Raw genomic sequence first — 22412 nt, 5'->3', positions numbered from 1 at the left:
TATAATAGAATATATACTAATATATTCTGTTATATTACCAGTTAATTTTTTTATATTTTTGCTTTTGTAATTTTTACAATAAAAAGTTAAACAAATATTTTAAAATTTGGATAAATCATCCATCAGATTTAACAATATTATCCATTTTATTAGCACATGACTTACTTAAAGCATTTGATAATACTGAAATACATTTAAAATTAATTTTTCTATAAAAAATATAAAATATTCAAGATTCCGATATAAATTATTTTTTATAAATCATTTATATGTATCAATAAAAATGTAGATAATATGTTTATTTCTCAATTTGAAATATTCCAGACTCATGCAAATGGAGGTGATACTGTTGATATCATATCATATTCGATAGATAAAAACAACATTCCATTCACCATAAATCCAAAAACTGGAGATATTTGTCTAAAACAGTCACTTGATAGAGAAGTAAAAGATAATTTTGATTTTATAGTAAAAGCCTATGATGGAGTTTATGAGACTAGAGTTCCTGTCATTGTACAAGTTGAAGACGAAAATGATAATCCACCAAAATTTGAAAGAGATCGATATGTTGTGACCATTCCACCTCATTCTACAGCTGGAAGAATTATTGTTCAAGTACAAGCAATCGATCCAGATTTGGCAAGTAATGGAGAAATTACATATTGGATTAAAAATACTCATGGATTATTTGAAGTTGATTCTCAGACGGGAGTTGTTCGTTTAATGACATCTCTTCCTAAAATTAGTCAAAGAAACACAACATATGAAATGGAAGTTTTTGCACGTGATCATGGTGCTACATCTAATATAGGAAAAACAATGGTTATAGTGCGTGTTTCTACAATGAGAAATAATCCTCCAAAATTTGAAAAACTTGGATATTCTGTATCAGTAGATGAAAATCGTGCTAATGTACCTTTATTAAACGTTCATGCCTTTGATCCTGATGATGGTAAAGCTGGAAAATTAAAATATAGAATAGTGAGATCTACAGTTCCAAATGCTTTCAGAATAGAAGAGGATACTGGTAAAATTATACTTGTTTCAGCTTTAGATTATGAAACAACAAAACATTTAGAATTGACAGTTGAAGCTCAAGATGAATCAAAAGAACCACAATTTGCTACAACTACTATTCAGGTATAAATTTCAAAATTTATTTTATATAATTGTAAAATTTAACAAATATTAGTAGTAATAATCATTTTTGTATATTATATATAATCCTATTCTGATATTTATTGTTATATTTATTTTCATTTTTTATATAGGTAACAGTGAATGATATGAATGATAACAGTCCTGTATTTTTATCAATGCCTCATGTAATTCGTATTCCACTTTCTACACTACCCAAACAAGTCATTTATACAGTACAAGCAGTTGATGTAGACAGTGGTGTTAATAATAATAATGAAATAAAATATGAAATGATTCCACCAAGTCCATTATTTGCAGTTCATTCTAAGACAGGACAGATTTATGTCACTCAAACATTATTACCAATTACAGAAAAATTAAATATTATTGCTACGGATGGTGCAACATTTCCTCTTTCTAGGTAATTAACTTTTAATATTTAGTACATTTTAAAAATATTTTTAAAAATCTTATCCTTCCATCTCAAAACTGTTCTTTTTGGACAATGCTGTCATCCAAATCTCTGATGGAAGTTTGCATGCATCTCTTTCATTGTTTTCCTTGTTCTTTTCCTTTTAAAAACCCAACAACCTGCGATTATATGTTCTTCGATAGTGTAGTTACTTGTATCAGCCACTATTTATGTTCTTTTATCTGAAACAAAAAATAAATGAAACATATAATTAATTTTCCATAGAGGTGATAGGACTTTGTGCCCACTCTGTATATAATCTTTATACTTTTGGCTCAGTTTCTTGCTTGTAAGAAAGATACTTTTTTATGTATATTAATAATATTTTTCCTATTTGATTCAGACATTTTGATATATTATTTGAAACAAATAGTCTTTCAGATTGCTCTCAGTATAAATGTTTTAATTATAGTATGTTTGTTTCCAAAAAATTTATTTAAAGATTTTAGGAATTGTTTACAATAATGGAATTATTTACTTTTTATGTACTACAATAATTACAAAAGACAAAATTTTACTTTTCTGTTCTAGATATTAACTAACTCATTACATAAAATACTTATGTAAGTAACATAATAATTAATTAAATAACTAATGATTAATACAATTGAAAGCACTTTAGTCAAATATTTTTTTAATTTATAAAAATATATTCAGACATTAGTGTTGCAATAATCTTCTCTCGCTTATCATTATATTCTTAAGTTTATTTTTAGAGCTTCCATGTTATAATTAAGCATTTCATTATATTTTACTTAAATGTATCTGAATATCAATTAATTTAGTAAATTTAATATTTCTATCTGCAGCACAGCAGAGATAACTATCGAAATATTCCGAGATAATGCCGACGAACCACTTCCAAAATTTACTTCAACCCAATATTTGGTTGATGTTGATGGCATGTTAGAAGTTGGAAGCACTGTCTTAGATGTCAAAGCAGTTATTCCAAATGGAAATCCAGTATGGTATAATATTAGCAAACCAACTGGTCCTGCACTTCGGCAATTTACCATTAATCATAAAACGGTACGTTTATTGTATATTTATATGGAAATTTTTATAAAAATTAAATTAGGATTTTTCTTTCTTAATATGTATTTATAAAACTTTATTTAAAATATTTCATAATTTATTTTTACATTACAGGGTAAAATAACGACAGCCACAAAGCTTTCAAATGAACAAGTGCCATTTTATGATTTTCTTGTTTCTGCTCATAATCGAAATAATCTAATGCAGTTTGTTGAAACTTCAGTATGTATTTAGTTTTATTTATATTATGTATTAATTTTATTATAATTTTGCATATGTTTATTATTGAAAAGTGTATTTTTGGGTTTGGAGAATAATTATATCATGAATGAAAACTTTGATCTAAACTGCCATCAGAAATGATACAGAATTTTTAAATTTAGAAATAGAAAAACTTCTTAAAATTTATGAATAATTATTCTAATTTTTCTCTTTAATTATAACTGACGTATAACTAGAATATAATAATTTATTGTAAAATTTTGTATTATATGCATTAGTTAACATAAGTAGATTATGTATAAGTGAATTTTATTATATATATTTTTTGCTATTTCTGTTATATTATATGAACAAAGAACAAAATTTATCCATTAAATATCTTTTTAATTGATAAATTTCAATTACTGATTTCAATATGCATCTTTGTACAATTAATTATACATTTCTCATGATCTGAAATAATTAATTTGTGTTCATTTGCTTCTCATTTACAAATATATAATGTTTTGTCCAGAAAATCAAATATGTAGTATTAGATATTTTTTGAAATGCATATATTGGGAATTATACAAGTTGCCTATAAAGTCTATGTGCAATTTAAAAAATTTATAACTTTATTAGTATTTGTGATAGAAAACATCTGTAAAAAGTATTAGGAAGCTTAATGTACCTAGTTTTAAGTAAAATTATTTAGTAACTCTTCATTGTATCAAAAGTTGTTAGAAGAGGACTATCATTTATGGCTAACTTTTGTGCCATCAATTCAATGAAAAACTTGGTAATGATGATGCATTTGTGAGTAGTTTAAAATTCTCTGATGAAGCAACATTTCACATTAGTGACAAGGTCAACAGGCATAATTGCCAAATTTGGGAAACTGAAAACCCAAATGAAACTGTTGAACATGAAAGAGACTCTCCTAAAATTAGTGTGTGGTGTACAAGTACTTTGGGAAAAAATCAAATTATAGGACCATTCTTCTTTGACAATTAAATAAAATACAATAAAACAATAAAAAAAATATAGATTTTCTTATTTCCAATACATTCTACATAATTTCTCTATCACAAATACTTGTGATAACCGACAGTGAATGAAGAGTTATTACTTTCGTTTTTCATGAACAAAACGAGGATTAACAAACACTCTCTTGTTAATTTACAAACTATTCTTTAATTCGCTATATTATTGGGTTCTTTGTACTGTACATTGGATCCCAACGTGTAGGCAGTTAGAATAAAAGATCCGGGATACATAAAACAACTCGATTATTAATATAAGTGCCTATATCTATACTTAATCTATAAAGACCAACAACTGCCGAATTATTGGGCTAGCAAATGGCTATAGTAATATTAATAATTTAAGTTAATTTGGTACTAGAGTTAGGCGTTAGGTGCCATCTCTTGCTAAATTTAATAATTAGAATTTTAATTAAATAATTTAAATAAATTTAGGCTTAACCGGAAGAAAAGATGGCGCCTAATGCCTAACTCTAGTACCAAATTAACTTAAATTATTAATATTACTATAGCCATTTGCTAGCTCGATAATTTGGCAGTTGTTGGTCTTTATATATAACGGGTTAGTTGTTGTTTATTTATATACTTAATCTATTTACAAACTATAAGAAGGAAAAAAAAAAGAATATAAGTACAGAATAAGGGGAAGGTGGAAATACCTGGGTTTTTGCTCTGGATGCTCCGTGATACTGGGTGGGTTACTATTGTCTCTGATCATCTACTCCTATCGACAAGGCTTTTCTTGGCTCTTTCTTTAATCTCTTCTAATAGATCTCTTCCGTTCACTTCGTTGGTAATCCACTTTCCTCAATATCATCGGTGTCGAATCTGTCCGATACAATTGACAGTTCTGTAGGAAGTTCTTGGCCTCCTTTAACGGACTGGATAGCTTCTTCTCCTCGACCTCCCTCGTCGAGTTTCACTTTCTCTTCCCTCGTTCTGACTCAGAGCCCGTTCCCCTCGACCTTCCTCATCGAGATCCCTTCTACATTCTGTTTTTATTATCCTGTTTTTTACAATGTTGTTTTTCTTGTCGGAGGCATCACTCCCCAACAGATAGTAAAGCAATTAAGAAGGAAGTCTTTTTATTAGTCAACAGGAAAGGGAGAGAAACAAAAGAAATCTTAAGCCTAACTTAAATTTATAGAATTATTAATTACAAAATACAGTAATATGGCCAACGGCCACATACTAATAAAATTATAAATTTTTTAAATTGCACATGGACTTTGTGGACATCCTGTATATACCATAATTTATTTTTATCTTTGCTTGAAAGATAATTTGAAAAGGGTTGTGGATTATATGACGAAGCGGGTTATATTCAGATTTTAAATTACAATCGTGAGTTAAAACTAAAGAACATTAACAGTTCAAACAAATATTAAAATCATTGACTAGTAACAAAATTCTTAAAATAATTGGTGACATGTTACAGAATTAAAATATTAAGTCTTTCCTGTTGTGTTGTTCAAATTGAGTGAAATACAATTGAATTATACAAAGGTTTTGTTTTTTTTGTTCCTGTAATTTTCTACAGAGCAAAGTGCAGGTTATCTGCACAAAATTATGCAGCTAACCTGACTATAACAAATTTTTAGTTTATTAAAAATTTAACTTATAAAAGTTTATGAATAAATTAATAATTTTTTAGGACCATGAATAAACATAATTAAGCATGTTATGTAAGTTATTTTAAATAATACATATTTTTACTCAAGTTAGTTTCTTTGAATAATTTAGGTTGTTGTCAAGATAAAACCAGAAAGCTTGAGATGTCCAAAATTTCCATTCTCAGAATACTTTACTTCAATTAAAGAAACAGCACCACCAGATATGGTTGTTTTGCCTACTTTATTAGTTGAAGATATGGCAATATTTGATAAAGTAAGTTGCATAAAATCGAAAAGTTTTCATTTTTAGTTTTCATTTTTAAATAAAATACTTTATTTTATATATTTCAGTTATCATACCAAATAACTGAAGATAACTCAAATGATAACTTTTTTGTGGATATTAGATCAAATAATGTTTCATTACGTGTTAAGAAACCATTAGATAGAGATACAATGAATCCAACATTACATGGAATGTATACTCTAGCAGTGAGTTTAATTTGATTTTTGTTATTGTAGAATTAAACTGTAAATTACATTTCATGAAATATTTAAAGATAACAGCGAGTAATCAACGATGTAGCGGAAGTACTTACGTTAGAATTTATGTAGAAGACGTCAATGATAACAGTCCAGTTTTTGAAAAAAGTCTATTTGTTATTGATTTAAAAGAGGTGGGTTTTTCATAAATTTGAAAAAATTATATAAAAATTCTCATTATATACTTTTTTTTGTTGTGTGTTTTAAACAATTACTAAATATTAAATATTTTATACATATTTAGAATTCTCAAGCTGGCCATGTTGTTGCACAGTTAACTGCAACAGATAGGGATGAATTAGATAAAAGGCTTCGATACTTTATTGTAGATGGTAATATTGTCAATAAATATTTAAAAATGATAAAATTTCATATGATTATTGACTAAGAATAATTTGTAATATAGGAAATGGGGGACAAGATTTCCGTATTGAAGGTAGTACCGGTGTTTTATCAGTTAAAGTTCCTCCTGATCGAGAAACCATTCCAAAATTTATGCTGAGAGTATTAGCTATAGATTCCGCCAATAATACTGTAATTAATTATTCAGTTTATTTGAAACTTTAAATTTAAAATTATTATTTATCGGAATTCTAAAATTCTAATTTTTAAAAATTTTTCAGGGCTTTGCAGATGTTCAGATTAATATACTAGATGAAAATGATTGGACTCCAACTTTTTCAAATGAAACATATTTATTAAATGTCACAGAAGGTAATTATCTTAATCTTATCCACACATACAAACCACACAAACAAACGCATGTATATATTTCTAAAAATTACAAAATTCATGAAAAGTATTAAATTATTATTATTTATAAATATTTTGTAGATGTGCTGGTAAGTTCTTGGTTTAACACAGAATTTCCCTTTGGTCTCAAATGCATTTCCTACGGTGACATTTCAAAGTTTTTACCCCACTGAAAATATTTGGAACTTTGGTCCTAAAACTGTTCCTCCATAGTTGCTTGTCTTCTTTTCAGATGTTTTATCAAATGGCAAAGCTAAGTCAGTGAAATAGGATGGATGTTAGATTTATTTAAATTTCAGTTTTTACAATTTGGTCACTGTTTTCTTAGTGGTGTGTGCCAATTCTGTTTTGTTAAATTGGACATTGCTTTCTACCATTCTGTCTTTGCAATTTTTCCTGCACAAAAACAGTTCAACTTTTTTTCATTTTCAATAGAATAAATCTTTGACAATACCTTTATCATGTTGCTTCATCTGCTTCTGCCAAATATACTACTGAGTAGGTCAGGGCAAGAACTTATCAGCTTGATTTCTTGTGATTTCTTGTAAATAAATATTTTAAATAAATTTTTGCTCATGTAATTTTTATATTTTTAATCAAAATTTAGTTTTAAGAGAACTTATATGTTAATATTAATTAATAAATTCAACATCTAGTTCTCTTAAAACTAAATTTATAACAAATTATTATAAATTATTTTAAAAAAATAAAATGACAAATATGATTTAAATGTTCTTACAGGAACAGCAAGTATTGGTACAAAAATGTATCTTCCTGTAGTTGATAAAGATGAGGGATTAAATAGTGAAATGGACATTTTCATTGAAGAAGGAAATAGTGAAAAACTATTTAAATTAGAACCATATGAGAAAGGAGTACGTTATATATATATACACAATGACATAAATTATAACTAGGTATTTTATACTAATATATTTATGAAAAATTATGTAATATTTTAGGCAGTTTTAACAGTTATTAAAGAATTGGATAGAGAGCAGTTTGGTGTTACTGATACAGCACTTCGTTTAGTATTAATCGCTGCTAAGGACAGAGGAATACCACCACTAACTGGGACAACAACAGTAAATAAATGTTTTTGAAAATAAGATTTTCTGTAGTTTTAATTAGAAAAACAGTTATAATAAGTTCTTTCTTAATTATTTTTAGGTAGCTGTTGTTATACATGATATTAACGATAGTCCTCCAGTTTTTGACAAAGAAGTCTATTATAAATTTATTTCTGAAAATGTACCTGTTGGAGCAATTATAACAACAATGGTTGCAAAAGATGCAGATGCTGATTACAACACAGATATGAAATATTCATTTGCACCTGATACTGGAAATGGTATATTATAATTTAATTTTAATAAAAATAAAAATATTATTATTATTTAAAATATGTTTTTCATCAGTTCCATTCAGTATTGATCCTAAATCTGGATTAGTGAATGTTACTCGACAATTAGACATATCGGAAAGTAGAGAATATGCTATAACAGTGGAAGCTTTTGATGGACTATGGACAAGTGAGGTACTGATATTTTGTTGTAAAAATAATAAGTTATTAATAGCATAGTCTATAATTTATGATATATATTTTAGACACAATTAAATATTTTTGTGCAAGAAGCTGAAGAAAGAGATCCACGTTTCCATCAACTACAGTACAGATTTTCTGTGCTTGAGAATATTGTTGGTGCTAAAGTAGGACAAGTCGAATTACAAGCAAGAATGCAGAGACTTTTTAGTCAGACAAAGTATAGCATAGTTAATGTTGATTTAAGGAGACTCTTTAATATTACAAAGGTAATTTAACAAAAATATGTATATAAAATGTTTCTTTACAGTTTCTCTTTTAATAATAATTTTTATTTAATTAATATACAATATTATAATGTTCTACTTAATTATCTAATTTAGGATGGTTATATTTTTACAAAAGTTGGATTAGATAGAGAAAAACGAAGCCAATATACTTTCACTGTTATGTTGCAAGAACGAAAACCATCTACTAAAGTGGTAAATTTAATTTTATATCTTAGTTATGATATACTTTAAACGGAATTTCTGGACTCCTCTAAGGTTCTAGAGTGTGATTTATATTTTCCTGTAATTCTGTAAGAAGTTGTTTTAATACTTTAAATACAATTTCTTTATTGTTTCAAGAATTTATACTAAAGTTTTAGTAACTCCTTGAAAAACCAGTTCATTCAATTACTAAAAGTGATGATTTTAATTATTAAATAAGCATTAATACAGTATATTACATTGAAATATGGCAGGCAAGCAAATTAATGTGAAGCTTTTATATGAAGTTGTTAAATAAAATTTATAAACTCATTTTTTAAAAATAAAATACACTTATAATTTATTAATGAAAAAATATACAAATTGCTTTGTTTTTATTAATTTCAGAGTGTTTGCGAAGTTACTGTTGATGTTTTGGATGTCAATGATGAAATACCAACATTTAAACACTCATATGAAGGAAAAATTAAAGAAAATTCTCCACCAGGAACTGCAGTTGTTATTGTAAGTTTTTAAAATATTTATATATAATGAATCAAATTTTTTGTCAGAGTTTTATAATAAGATTCTCTAATTTGCAGGATCCAGCAATACAAGCAATTGATAAAGATAGTGGAAATAATTCTATTATTCGTTATTCTTTAAGTGGAAAAGGAAGTGATTTATTTTCTATTCTGGAGAATGGTATTGTGGTTTATACTAGTTCAGATCCCCTTGGAGTTTTAGATAGAGAACGTCAAGAAGTTTATAATCTAAAGGTATGAGTTTTATATTATACACCAGTTTTAATATATTCTATGGATGATATTCATAATTTTATTATTGATATTTTTAAATTAGGTTACAGCTACCGATTTGGGAAATCTCAGTTCGTCGACTCAACTTACCATAAATATAGAAGACGAGAATGATAATGTTCCAGTTTTCCAACATGGTCCTCTTCGTATATTATTACCAGAAACAGCTCGTCCAGGTTCAAAAATAGCAGAAGTGAGAGCACTAGATGCTGATGGTAAAGGACCTAATAGTAAAGTTGAATATTTTATCACTTCTGGCGATAAAGGAGAAGTTCGAGTAGACCGACAAACTGGTAATAATTTACAATTTTATTTAAATACTTTTATTATTAAAGTCATATTTATATATTTTTATAATGGGAATATTAAATTAATAAATAGTTTTAATATTATGTTCAAAGTAAATTGTAATCTTATTATTTTATTTTAAAAAATAAATATTATTTAATGCTAATGTTAACATCATTGGCATTAAAGATTGTATTGTATTGTTTGTAGCAAATTATTGTTGAAGATATCAATTTGAATATTAGAATTTAAATTAATTTTTCTATTGGTATTATTATTTGTTGAATATAAGCTAAATTTAGTCAGAAATTAATTCTTACTGGTTTTTCAAAATGTTCTGTAGAATTTTTACTTTTTTGAAAGTATTTATCTTAGTCTGTATAGGATAAAAATGTTACCAACCATATATCCTTAATATGCTGGTACCTTGCATGACTAATCAAGCAATCAGAAAATACTTTTTTTTTATTAAAAACCTATTTTTCATTTATCTGTTCAAGGCTTGAAATCAAGATCCAAGAAGACATAGTCTGTTCAAAAAGTAATTTTTGGTCCACCATTTATTTCTTAACTGTGTTCCAGAACACCCTTTGACGACCGGACCTTTCCTTGAGGCTGCTAGGCCGCCGGGTTAAAATAGTTCCTTTAAAAAAACACAATAAAACATCCAAATTAAAACAAAGGTAAAAATTCAGAAATTGGCGGATCTTACAGACATCTTCAATTTTAATCTATCCAGTGGCAGACTTCCAGACTTTTATATCCACTTAGAAGCCTGTTTAATGCAGATTTCTGGTGTCCCCTGGTGACGAATTAACTTTAAAATTTTTGATTATTAAATTTCTTCTTTAGATAATTTTTTAATCGATCCAAGAAGACGTAGTCTGTTCAAAAAGTAATTTTTGGGTCCACCATTTATTTCTTAACTGTGTTCAGAACACCCTTTGACGACCGGACCTTTCCTTTGAGGCTGCTAGGCCGCCGGGTTAAAATAGTTCCTTTAAAAAACACAATAAAACATCCAAATTAAAATCAAAATACTAATTTTAACCCGGCGGCCTAGCAGCCTCAAAGGAAAGGTCCGGTCGTCAAAGGGTGTTCTGGAACACAGTTAAGAAATAAATGGTGGACCAAAAATTACTTATTGAACGATACGTTTCTTGCAATCAGAAAATACTTTTTTTTTATTAAAAACCTATTTTTCATTTATCTGTTCAAGGCTTGAAATCAAAATATGGATTTAATATTTGTTATTTAATAATTTTTATTTCATTAAAATTATGCATGTTTTAGTTTTCATATTTTAATGCATGGGTAAGCAAAACAAAACAATGCAATGGCTCAAGTATATGTTTTTTTGCGAAAAGCTTATGTCTACATTTCTAAAGTTGAAGAAAAGTTATGATATTTGGATATAAAATGACCTAATCTAACCTAAAACATTTTTAAAATTATAAAAAATATTAATAATTCATCAAATGAAATCTATTAATTTGTATTATTTTTAAGAGAAGAAAATATGCATTACATATTTTTATCAGTTTAATTGTAAGAAAATTTTCTATTTGCTTGTGATTAACTGATAAAAATTTCTATTGAATCTGGGTAATAAACAAGTATGAAGTAGTCTTGAGAGATACTTTTATTTAAATTATTATATGTCATGAATATATGAATTTTATACAGTTTGAATCTTCTTATGTGGGTGTTGTGTTGTACAAATTTCAAAGACACTTAAATGCAAAATGACTGGAAGGAATTAATTATGAATGCATGTTGTTCCGAAATTTGCAAATTTTTAAATGATGCTCTTAGTTTATTTACTAAATGTTTTTTCAAAATAACAATTGTGTATCTTTAGGCGAACTGTATGTCGTCAGCAAACTAAAACCAAGTTCTGCAATACTCTTAAATATTACTGCAGTAGATGGGCATGGTTTAGCATCTTTCACTAAAGTAAACATAACCATTGTTGATGTAAATGATCATCATCCAACTTTTGTGAAATCAGAATATACTTTTACTGTCAAAGAAGGAAATTATACTGGTAAACGTCTTCAACTTGGTGTTCTGCATGCGGTCGATCAAGATACGGGCAAAAATGGATTAGTTGACTATACAATAGTTAAAACCATTGATAAAGGTATACTTATTTCATATTTTAGTTTTCTAAATTAGGCTTTATTAAAGGACATAAATTAAATTTTCAAAATATATTTCAAAGTGTTCATCAAGAATTTTTTTGTGTCAGATTTTCCATTTTCTGTTGATGTTCAGACTGGAGAATTGTTTGCAAGAGGAGTAATTGATCGTGAGAGTAAACCTATTTATCGCTTCTCTGTTATGGTAAGTAAAATAAACTTCATATAGATATTTATATATAATATAAATTTAACTAAATTCTTGAAAATTATAAGATCATAGATGTAAAATCACTGATATAATTCATAAAATTTGAAATCTAATATAAAATAAAGCAAAATTTGAAGTGACTTTATTTAGTAAGATTTAATTAACAATGTTACTTTCTTACATTAAAGTATTGTTTTTTCAAGAATTTTTATTCTTCTACATAAATATTGTGAATTGCAATTTCACAATAATATTAACATGTACTTGATTAAATAAGTTTTACTATAATCTCATTATCAATTTTATAAACTGCTAGCTAATTAGATAAATTTTATGGATTAGTTGAAAATTAGCCTATCGTAGTAAAAAATTAATTGATATCATTTGAAATAGCACAATTAGAATAATTAAATGAATAAATGTTAAATTATGGCTAGTACTTTTTATATATTAACAGGACTTATTATACTGGAAAATATGGATGCGGATATTTAGTCTTACAGATCAAAGATAATGTTTTTTATTTAGTTCACCTCTATTTAGCATCCATATTTTCCAGTATAATAAGTCCTGTTAATATATAAAAAGTACTAGTATACAAAATAAATTTAAATTAAGGTAGAAAGGACACAAAGGCATAATAATTAAGTTAAATTATGGCATTTATTATCATATGAATTAGATGAACAGTTTGTATCAATTAACATTAATAGATGTCACTTGAGAGTCAAATGAAATAAATTGATAAGAAATGTTCATGTGATTTCACGATCTGAAATATCCATTTAAAGCCATTTGTACTAAATAATATCAGTTGACATAATTTGAAATATTGCCAAGTGATATTTAATATGAATTATTTTGAATGGATACTTCAGATTGTGAAATGATAATATGAACATTTCATATTGATTTATATTTTAGTATACAGATTTCAAAATATTGCAAATTTGGCTAAGTATTATAGGATCATTTATAGACACATAATAATTTACTTTTAGTTTTGAGAATGTCAATGGTCAAAGATTTGTTGCTTTTAACTAGATATTTGTATTATAAATCTTTTGATTATCTGATACATAAGTAATAGAGAGGTTGCGGCCAAAGTTTTCATCTCTAGTGAGCATCAAACGTTCACGTTGAGTGTTGCCATCTTGTAAGCCTAGAAGTTTAACAATGGTGTTTGGAACATCACTGGAATCATTCTTGATGTTCCAAATGCCATTGTCAAACTTCTAGGCTTACAAGATGGCAGCACTCAATGTTCGATGTTCACATTTTAGAGATGAAAACTTCCGCCGCAACCTCTCTAATAATTACATCATCAGTTAAACATGAAACATTAAAAATTCTGTTTCAGTTTCAATTTTGTACTGTCATTTAAAAACAAATATTCAAAGAAATTCTTTTTGCTTAAACAAGATATTATTTTTAGACAAGCTAGTTAAAGGATATTTTAAATTTGACCATATTAATAAATAGTTTTCCTGAACAGTTGTGCATTTTATTTTATAGTTAATTTGTAAAAATAGTTTTGCTCATAAAGAATCAAATTTCACTCACATAAAGAAAACTTTCAAACATCCTATTGTTTTGGTAAAATTTATTGTTGAAATTCCAGAAAAATGTGTTAATATGGATGAAACAAAACATATAATTCATATCACACATAATAATGGAAAAGATTAATTATCATTTTACATTTTACCAAAAATATTTTATATTATTTACAGTGTCTATACAATGAGAATGGAATTCTGCAAATCTTTAGACAATTAAATTGATTTTTGTTCTCTATAGAACATTTTGGAATTTATTTTTGGGTTAATGTTACCTATGGTAGCGAACATGGCGGCTCGTCTCTGAAACAGTGGGGATGCACGTCCTAACCTAACCTAACCTAACCTATTCTAATAAATTACCCCTATTCTAATAATTTGGTTGGCAATAATTATGGTAATTTATTAGAATAGGTTAGGTTAGGTTAGAACATGCGTCCCCACTGTTTCAGAGACGAGCCGCCATGTTCGCTACCATAGGTAACATTAACCTATTTTTGAAAACAAAAATAAATTCCAAAATATTTCAAAATCAAAAAAATCACTTAAGTGATTATTTTGAGTTTCATAGTAAAACAAAAATAATTGTAAAGTTAGCTAATTGAAAAAATGTTAACATAAGTGAATGTTTTTGGCTATTTTTAATGTATTAAAAGTGTTTATTATTAGAGAGAAAATAGGACTTTTATTCTTGTAAATTTTAATTTACTAAAATATTAAATTTAAAATAATTCTAGTCATATTTAGTACGTTATTTAGACAAAATTGTTTGGACATTTGATCAGTTACACAGGTTTTGTAAATTATGCATGCATATGCAAATATGTTAGCTGTCAAAGTAGTAGTAATTTGTTTGAAGTGGGAATGTTGAGTCAAAAAGAACCAACAGACTTCTAACATGGAACAGTAGTTGAATATCACAATAGCAATCTTACTATATTTGACATTGCCAGTTGAATGACATACCTGGTGTCAAAGATGTAGTTTTGTCAATCTTTCATTTGCAGGAAAGTACATTGAAGACCCCACAAACTCTAACCATGACTGAAAAAACCTAGTGAGAAGTGTTCTGAAATCATACACAACTTCGGTTCTTAGCTCTTTCTTGAGCTAAAACCGAAGTTGGACCATGGGATGAAAACAGCTCTAGGAAGATATGTTAGCACCAAAAAAATCCAGAGAGTTGAGAAACACAGTTGATGTTTCAGTGTGATAATGCACCATGCCACACTTTATGACTTTTACATGACAGGTTTGAGGAGAATGAAGTTTAAAAGTTGGACTGGCAACTCAAAGTACAGATTTGCTTTTTATAGAATACTTTTGGGACAAGCTGGAATACCAAATCTGATCTCAATCACAATGCCCTTTCTCCAGGTCAGATCTTGCAGTGGAATTGAAGGAGGAATGGTGAAAAATTTCAGCTGAAATTTAAGGTTTATGGAAAGTTTATTGAATCCATGTCTAGATGAGTTGCACCAACACAAGGTGGTCCAACAAGACACTAAATTTTGAAATAAATAAAAATGTTTCTTTGCATTTAGGTGTTTGAACAAATTTTGTCTATATAATGTATATTTAACAATTTATTGTGGATTAGTTTAATATATAATTTGCAGTTGTTTGAAGTTTATCACAATTTTGAATAATTATTTTCAAATGTACACTATTATTTATATGATGGAAATGAATTTTAAAAAAAATTCATTAGTTAACTTTATGTTTACATACTGAAATAATTATTAAAGTAGAAATTACTAAATTATTTTGATTTAATATAATGACAAAATAAAATTCATAATACATAGATTCTCTGAGAAATAAATCTTCTCTTTTAATTTATGTGCCAAATTTAATTATTAAAAAATATATTTAACTTTTAATATCTAAATGCAATAATTTAATTATTTTTTAAAATTAAATGCAATTAACAGGCATTAGATTATGGTGAACCTCCACAAAACTCTACCGTTAACGTAACCATAGAAGTACAGGATGTCAACGATGAAAGTCCACGATTTTTTACCGATCCTTATTTGGCACAAGTATTTGAAAATTTAGATCCTGGACAAGAAGTATTGAATTTTGAAAATAATCATATAACGATTAAAAACTTAATCCAATATTAAAACAATAATTTTTACATATTAAGGTTACGCGCATCACAGCATATGACTCGGATTCTAACTTGAATGGACAAGTCTTTTATAAATTAGGGGATGGCCACGAAAATAAATTTTACATTGACAGTAAAGGTATTAAAATTTTTTTTTTATGATATAAATGATTTAAATATATTGATGATTATTAAAATAATTATTTTCTAGATGGAACTATTTGGACTCTTGCAAAACTGGATTATGAAAAGAAGCCTTTCTACAATATGTCAGTTATAGCTTATGATCAAGGTGTTCCTAGTTTATCTTCTACTGCCAAGTTATGGGTGACAGTTATAGATACAAATGATGCAATTCCTGAATTTGCAAAATCTGTATATACCTTAGAAGTTGCTGAAAATAGACAACCTGGTGACATTGTTTTTACTCTTGATGCAGGAGAAGGAGAGTTTACATATATTCTGAATAGTAAGAAATCATAGTTTATTGATACTAATCTAGGTAACTTACTTCCTAATTACTAATTAGCAATTATAATTTCAGCCATTAAGTATTTCAATAAACATACAACAAATAAATATTTATTATAATCCAGTGGCGTAGTGAGGGGAGTGCAAGGGGGTGTATCATGCACCGGGCACCACTTGCAGAGGGGCGCCCAAACGGTCTCCAAGACAAACTATATGTGTTTCTGGAGGAGGAGAGGGGCACCAATAAAGTGTCGGGTGCCAGTTATGTTTGCTACACCACTGTTATAATCATCAATTTTTCAGCTCTAATTAAAAATTTTATTCTGTTAACAATTAGTTTCAAAAATATTTTGTCTGCTTTTAGGCAATATGAATATTGGAAAGTGACATATTAAAAGTATGTGATCTAACTTTTTATTCAGTTTAGTGCATCGAGCGCCAATCAGATCTAGGTGAATACACATAGATCTCATTGGCACTGAATGTGTTTACTCTATGCCTAATGACTTCACTAAGCATTTCAATCATATAAAATTGCTTAATGTATTTTAAATTTACCTAAGATTCCCTGTTTATTTCAATCTTTTGGATGTCCTCCAATTTATTATATTGAGAAATATTATCAGCATCACAGTTTTATCAAAATTTTGATACTGTCAGAACTATCAGATTCATTTGAACGGGTTCAAAAGTGATAGTTTATGTACCAATCACACAGTCATGCTGCTGAATAAAATACATAAATGATACCTCAAGGATCTAAGTTCATTATCTGAAGTCCTTTTTTACTTAGTAATAATTAATAAAGTAATTTGCATATGCAAAGCCATGAATTTCTCTTAGTTTTTGATCACTAATAAGTAAAAATTTCCTGCCAAATAAAGCACATATGACACACAAGTCAATGATAGTTCATTCAAGTTAACAATCAGATACAATATTGACAAGTGTGACATCCTTGTCCTTACAATAAAATAAACACTGGATGCAACGTATGCATCCTCAGCACAAAGTATTAAACACCATTAAACTTGGTATTAAAGAGCAATAGTTATATAATCATTTATTTTTGTTTTGTGTACTGATATTGACTTTTCACTAAAAGATTTCTTGAAAATACTATAATTGACGAGATGACTGCTATTACATTGATACTACTAAAGATAGTCAACCTTTTTAGGTTTGTTATACTTTGAATGAGTTGTAAACAGAATAATTCTTGTTTTCTACATGATTAATAAAAACATTTTTTGATTATTTTGCAATACTTTCAAATTTTATTGGATGCATTTTTATAAATTTTGTTACATATATAATAGAAATTTAAGTAATGCTGATGTTACACCTGGCATAGCGACAACTTTTTAATTTTTCTTAGCACCGAAGGGATTGGATCCTTTATTCTTCATTAACATTGATCTTGACTGTAGCAGGAAATCATTAGCCTTATGCAAAAATTTATCGTTTCTGCACAGCACAAACTTCTATATTTAATAATAGCAAAAAGAATGCAGAAAATTTTTTCCTGCATTCTTTTTGCTATTATTAAATATCACATATTACTAAGTTATTATTAAATTAAATTTTTAATTAAAATTTAGAATATAAAAAGTCTAATAAAAGAAAATAAACAATAATAGTAAATAGGATTTTACATTTATAATAAATTGCTAAATATTTAATAGATTAATAAACGTAAGTATATGTTTAGAATCATTATATTAGATATGCTACAAATGAGTGGGAGTTTCCACCTACACAAATATGAATCCCACTCAAACTACTATTTTATCTTTACCTATCCATTAGCATTTAAACCATAAAAGGCATTAGAACAAAGAATGATAGGAATGTTGTTAGAGTAGCTATCATATGTTAACTGAACTGGACTTAAATTTCAAATTAATGTTCTGGAACTTTATGTATGTGCTGTAATTATGCTATTTATAACAATGACAATATGATTTATATATGTAAATCCACATTTTTAATTAGATAAAGAAGAAGTAGATTCATTTGAGGTTGATCCTAAAAATGGTGAAGTGAGATTGGTGAAAGCTCTCGATAGTGTACAACAAAGTTTTTATCGTCTCTTTGTAACGGCAACCGTGGATACCATTCCTCCAAAATCAGACAGTACAGAAGTAACTATTTTATATTCACTTATTAAAAAAAATAAATTATAAATAAAGTATTAATTAATTATCGTGAATAAAAATATTTTTCATTAATCGTTGGAAGTATGAGACATTTATTTACTAGTAATTTAATTATTAAGATAAGTAATTAAATTAAATTAAGATATGCATTAAAAAATTGCAATAAATTGCATAATGAAATAAATCTTATACTTTATAATTCCAAGCGAATAATTTAGAACATAATAATAATAAGTTAAAAAAATTAGGTAAACATGATTAAAAATGTTTTAACAATATATATTTGTACTTAATTGATAAATTGGCTCTTTCAGGTTAACATTATTGTTGGAACAGGACAAGGAGTAAGAATGTTTCCAACACGTCTGTATGAAGTAACTGTTTTTGAGAATCAGTTAGCTCCTATGATTATTTTAGATCTAAATTCAACAGATGAAATTTCACAACATTCCGTAAGATATTCTATTGTGGGACATAACTATAACGGTAAATACTAATTAGAAAAATAGTCTTGTTATTAACTTTAATTCTTATATTAAAAATATTATGAAAAATATTTATAGGCCTTTTTATGATGGAAAAAGAAAATGGAAGATTATCAGTTACAGAAAGTTTAGATAGAGAACTTAAAGATAGGTACACATTAAAAGTTAGAGCTGAAAAGGGAAGACGTGTTGGCAGAGACATAAGAAGTTAGTTAATATTTGTTTTGAACAAACATAATAAGTCAATTTAATTTTTAAATTAAAATTTTTATATATTAATTTTATAGGTAAAACAGATGATATTTCTTATCATCTTGCTTATGATGAAGCATTAGTAGTGATTGAAGTAGGTGATGAGAATGATAATCCTCCTATTTTTGAAACAAATGGCAAACCTGTTGTTGCAGCTGTTCCTTTAGAAGCAAGTTTTGGTTATCAAGTTGTAAAATTAAAGGTAACCTTTTCAGTTAAAAATAGCATTTATTTCAAGAGGAAAAGCAAATGAATGTTTTTAAGATTCTATATTAATTTACTAAAAAAAATTTTGGCTTATTTTAGAAACCATCCTAAGGTTTAAATTCAAAAGCTGATGATGGCTTATAAAATAAGCTAAAAACATTATTTTTTTTCAGGGAATTAAAATTGTTTTGTGCTTTTTTCTATTTACTGTATTTTATGGTATATAAGATGCACCCCATTTCAGCACAGAATATTTGAAAGAAGACATATTTTTTTCTAAATATTCTTGTCATTTCAACTATCCTATATCTTTGGTAATCAGCCTCAAATTTTCTTACTGTATTATGGTTTAAAAATTTAAAAAAAAAAAAGTAAAATTAAAATGCACATTTTTATTTGTTAGGGGAAAAATAGGAATTTAAAAGAAATAATTTACAGTTAAAATTTTCCATTAAAATATTCAACATGAATACATGCAAAAGCTGCTTACCTGTAGCAAATAATAATAATGTGTTTAATTAAACAATAATATTTTTATTAAAGAGCTGGGCTCACTAAAGATTACCTTTAACCTACTGAAGGCTGTTTGGTGAATTCGTTAGTCTACGGGGCAATGCAACTTCACATATAAGATGCAGGGCTGTTTTTGAGCCTTTTTTTTATGTAACAAAAGTTGCATCTTCTATGCTGTAAAATATGGTAATTATCTAGTTTTCGTTTTTTTTTTTAAATTTAATTGTAACAATATGTGTATTTTAGGCAAATGATGCAGATATTGGTTATAATAAAGCCATTCGTTATGAGATTATTCGAAAATCTGAAGACTCATCTATGAAATTCCACATTGATCCCATTACCGGAGTTATACGCTCTATGATAACATTTGCTCTTGATGGTGGACGTATTTATGGTTTTGATGTGAAAGCATCAGACAGAGAAGGGAGCGAACATGGTCATTCTGCAATTGTTAATGTTTTTGTAAGTTTCTCAAATATAAGGTGAATGTAAAGTTATAGAAACATTGCAGTTATTCTAACAACTAAATTTTCATTCACTGAATAGATATACGTGTTACCAGAAACCAAACTCGTAATGTTTGTTGCTGCAACAACTCCTCTTGTTATTGAAGAGAATGTTAATAAAATGCTCAGGTAATTACATCGATTAAATTCGTAATAAATTTTTTAATTTATAATATTTAATGTGTTATATTTTTTCTTTAGTTATCTCAGTAATATTACAGCTATGGATGTAAAAATGGCCAAATTAGAACCACATCATGAAGGGGAAAAAGAACATCCAGATATGTATGTAAAAAACATTGGTTGATAAATTGAAGTTATTCAATAATATTAAGAATTAAATACAACTTTTGCTTAAATTTTAGGACTGATATTTTCTTATATGCTATTGATCATCAAACTAATGATGTTATAGAAACAGAAACATTATTGAGGTAATTTATTGTATATAAAGTGTTTTGTGTAATTATAAATTATTGCAATTTGATTATAATTTTATTTTTGAAAAATCTTAGTGCACTGAAGAAACATTCCCATTCAATTATAAATTATTTGGATCAATTCAAAATACGTCATATCCAGGGTGTATCGGTTCAAGAAAAAATTAGCCAAATGGGTACAACAGAAATTGCCATTATAGCACTTAGCAGTGTCATATTTTTGGGAGCTATTTTAGGCATTGGACTGTTGTGTTCTTCATGCAAAAAAAGGTTTGAATTGAAAATTGCTTCTGCCTCGGAGTATTAAATTCTAGTTTGTATTGTTAAATTTTATTTATATATTATTCTAGTAGAAAACCTCGATACGGACAGAAACAATGGGAACATCAAAAACTGTATAGCATAAAAAATCCTCTAATGAGTAAGAGTTTAGGTAATCCATACGGACAACATACTCCTTCTGGAACAATAGCAAATTTAAAAACAATGTATTCAAATGGAATGTATGTATTTTTTTATTAAGTATAAAATATATAATATTTTTACTTCTTTAATATTAATGTTTGCAACACGTTACAGAGGAGACTATGCGGATAGTCTGAACGACGACAGTTCGCTAAAGCGAAACATGAATCGGCGATCGCGTCAACACGTACCTCCCGACGGAGCGTCGTCTCTCAATCCTTCCAGGAGCCCGAGATTCGAAAGATATAAGAAAAACGAAAATAACCAATGGTACGATATGAAAGATGGAATCGACTCCGTGTAAGTTTTTATTAAGAATCTGTTATTAATTTTTAATCCGAGCAAAGTTAAAAATATAAATTTTTAATATTGCAGCATTTCGGGAGTATCCAAAGGGTCGGCTTTTAACAGTTGGTCGTCGCTTCAATCACATAACAATCCAGTAACCGAACTGTGACAATTTTAGTTTTAAAAAATTTATTTGCCAAGAAGAACTATATAATTACAACAATTCTAACATTTAGACACTAAAAAAATATGTCAGAAAACTCACAGAATGTTGCCAATGATGACAACAATGTATTTTTACTTAATATTTTTTTAATATGTATATGTCTGTAAATATTTTAAATGCTATATTATAAAAATAAAAAAATATTTCTATAAAAATGCCTCTTTTATATTGTGAGTTAGAATTAAGTGATTTAAAATATAAGATAATTCAAATTTGTAACATCGGCATTGCTAAACATATCCTTTAATATACGTACACTTTAAAATAAAAACATTACAAAGTTTCAATGAACCCAATAAAGTTACGTAATGTCGGAAGATCTAACACCATCCATTTTTTATGTATTACCTAGAAGAGGTACAACTGGGTTTATCCAACCTAAATAGGCCACTAGCAAAACTAATATATATGCAGACAAGGTAGTAGTTTTGGACACCTGGATTCAAAG

General features: G+C 27.4%; 1 protein-coding gene across 2 annotated transcripts in view; it reads left to right on the top strand.

The window, feature by feature from the left end:
- LOC136985097 (protocadherin Fat 4-like) overlaps positions 1–22119 on the top strand; it is a 62965-nt gene extending 40846 nt beyond the window's left edge. The window contains exons 28-63 of one of the 2 annotated variants that reach the window (XM_067282301.1): positions 325–1143; positions 1275–1564; positions 2425–2644; positions 2765–2872; positions 5638–5781; positions 5859–5999; positions 6068–6184; positions 6295–6382; positions 6457–6584; positions 6674–6764; positions 7545–7678; positions 7766–7888; positions 7974–8154; positions 8222–8340; positions 8412–8615; positions 8730–8828; positions 9225–9341; positions 9419–9595; positions 9678–9927; positions 11784–12065; positions 12174–12268; positions 15768–15908; positions 15986–16088; positions 16161–16418; positions 18416–18564; positions 18894–19065; positions 19143–19271; positions 19352–19518; positions 20283–20501; positions 20586–20674; positions 20747–20830; positions 20911–20979; positions 21061–21255; positions 21339–21488; positions 21565–21750; positions 21826–22119. In XM_067282301.1, coding sequence (XP_067138402.1) covers positions 325–1143; positions 1275–1564; positions 2425–2644; positions 2765–2872; positions 5638–5781; positions 5859–5999; positions 6068–6184; positions 6295–6382; positions 6457–6584; positions 6674–6764; positions 7545–7678; positions 7766–7888; positions 7974–8154; positions 8222–8340; positions 8412–8615; positions 8730–8828; positions 9225–9341; positions 9419–9595; positions 9678–9927; positions 11784–12065; positions 12174–12268; positions 15768–15908; positions 15986–16088; positions 16161–16418; positions 18416–18564; positions 18894–19065; positions 19143–19271; positions 19352–19518; positions 20283–20501; positions 20586–20674; positions 20747–20830; positions 20911–20979; positions 21061–21255; positions 21339–21488; positions 21565–21750; positions 21826–21907 — 6120 coding nt within the window. In that variant the 3' untranslated portion in view covers positions 21908–22119. Of the gene's footprint in view, positions 1–324; positions 1144–1274; positions 1565–2424; positions 2645–2764; positions 2873–5637; positions 5782–5858; positions 6000–6067; positions 6185–6294; positions 6383–6456; positions 6585–6673; positions 6765–7544; positions 7679–7765; positions 7889–7973; positions 8155–8221; positions 8341–8411; positions 8616–8729; positions 8829–9224; positions 9342–9418; positions 9596–9677; positions 9928–11783; positions 12066–12173; positions 12269–15767; positions 15909–15985; positions 16089–16160; positions 16419–18415; positions 18565–18893; positions 19066–19142; positions 19272–19351; positions 19519–20282; positions 20502–20585; positions 20675–20746; positions 20831–20910; positions 20980–21060; positions 21256–21335; positions 21489–21564; positions 21751–21825 lie in introns of both variants that reach the window. The other variant, XM_067282300.1, reaches the window with a different exon arrangement.
- The last annotated feature ends 293 nt before the right edge of the window (positions 22120–22412 follow it).

The sequence above is a fragment of the Centruroides vittatus genome, unplaced genomic scaffold (assembly GCF_030686945.1).
Source record: "Centruroides vittatus isolate TY-2023 unplaced genomic scaffold, ASM3068694v2 contig_950, whole genome shotgun sequence".
Classification (NCBI taxonomy): Eukaryota; Metazoa; Arthropoda; class Arachnida; order Scorpiones; family Buthidae; genus Centruroides; species Centruroides vittatus.
The sequence above is the reverse complement of the archived record's forward strand: the minus strand, read 5'-3'. Positions and strand labels throughout refer to the sequence as shown.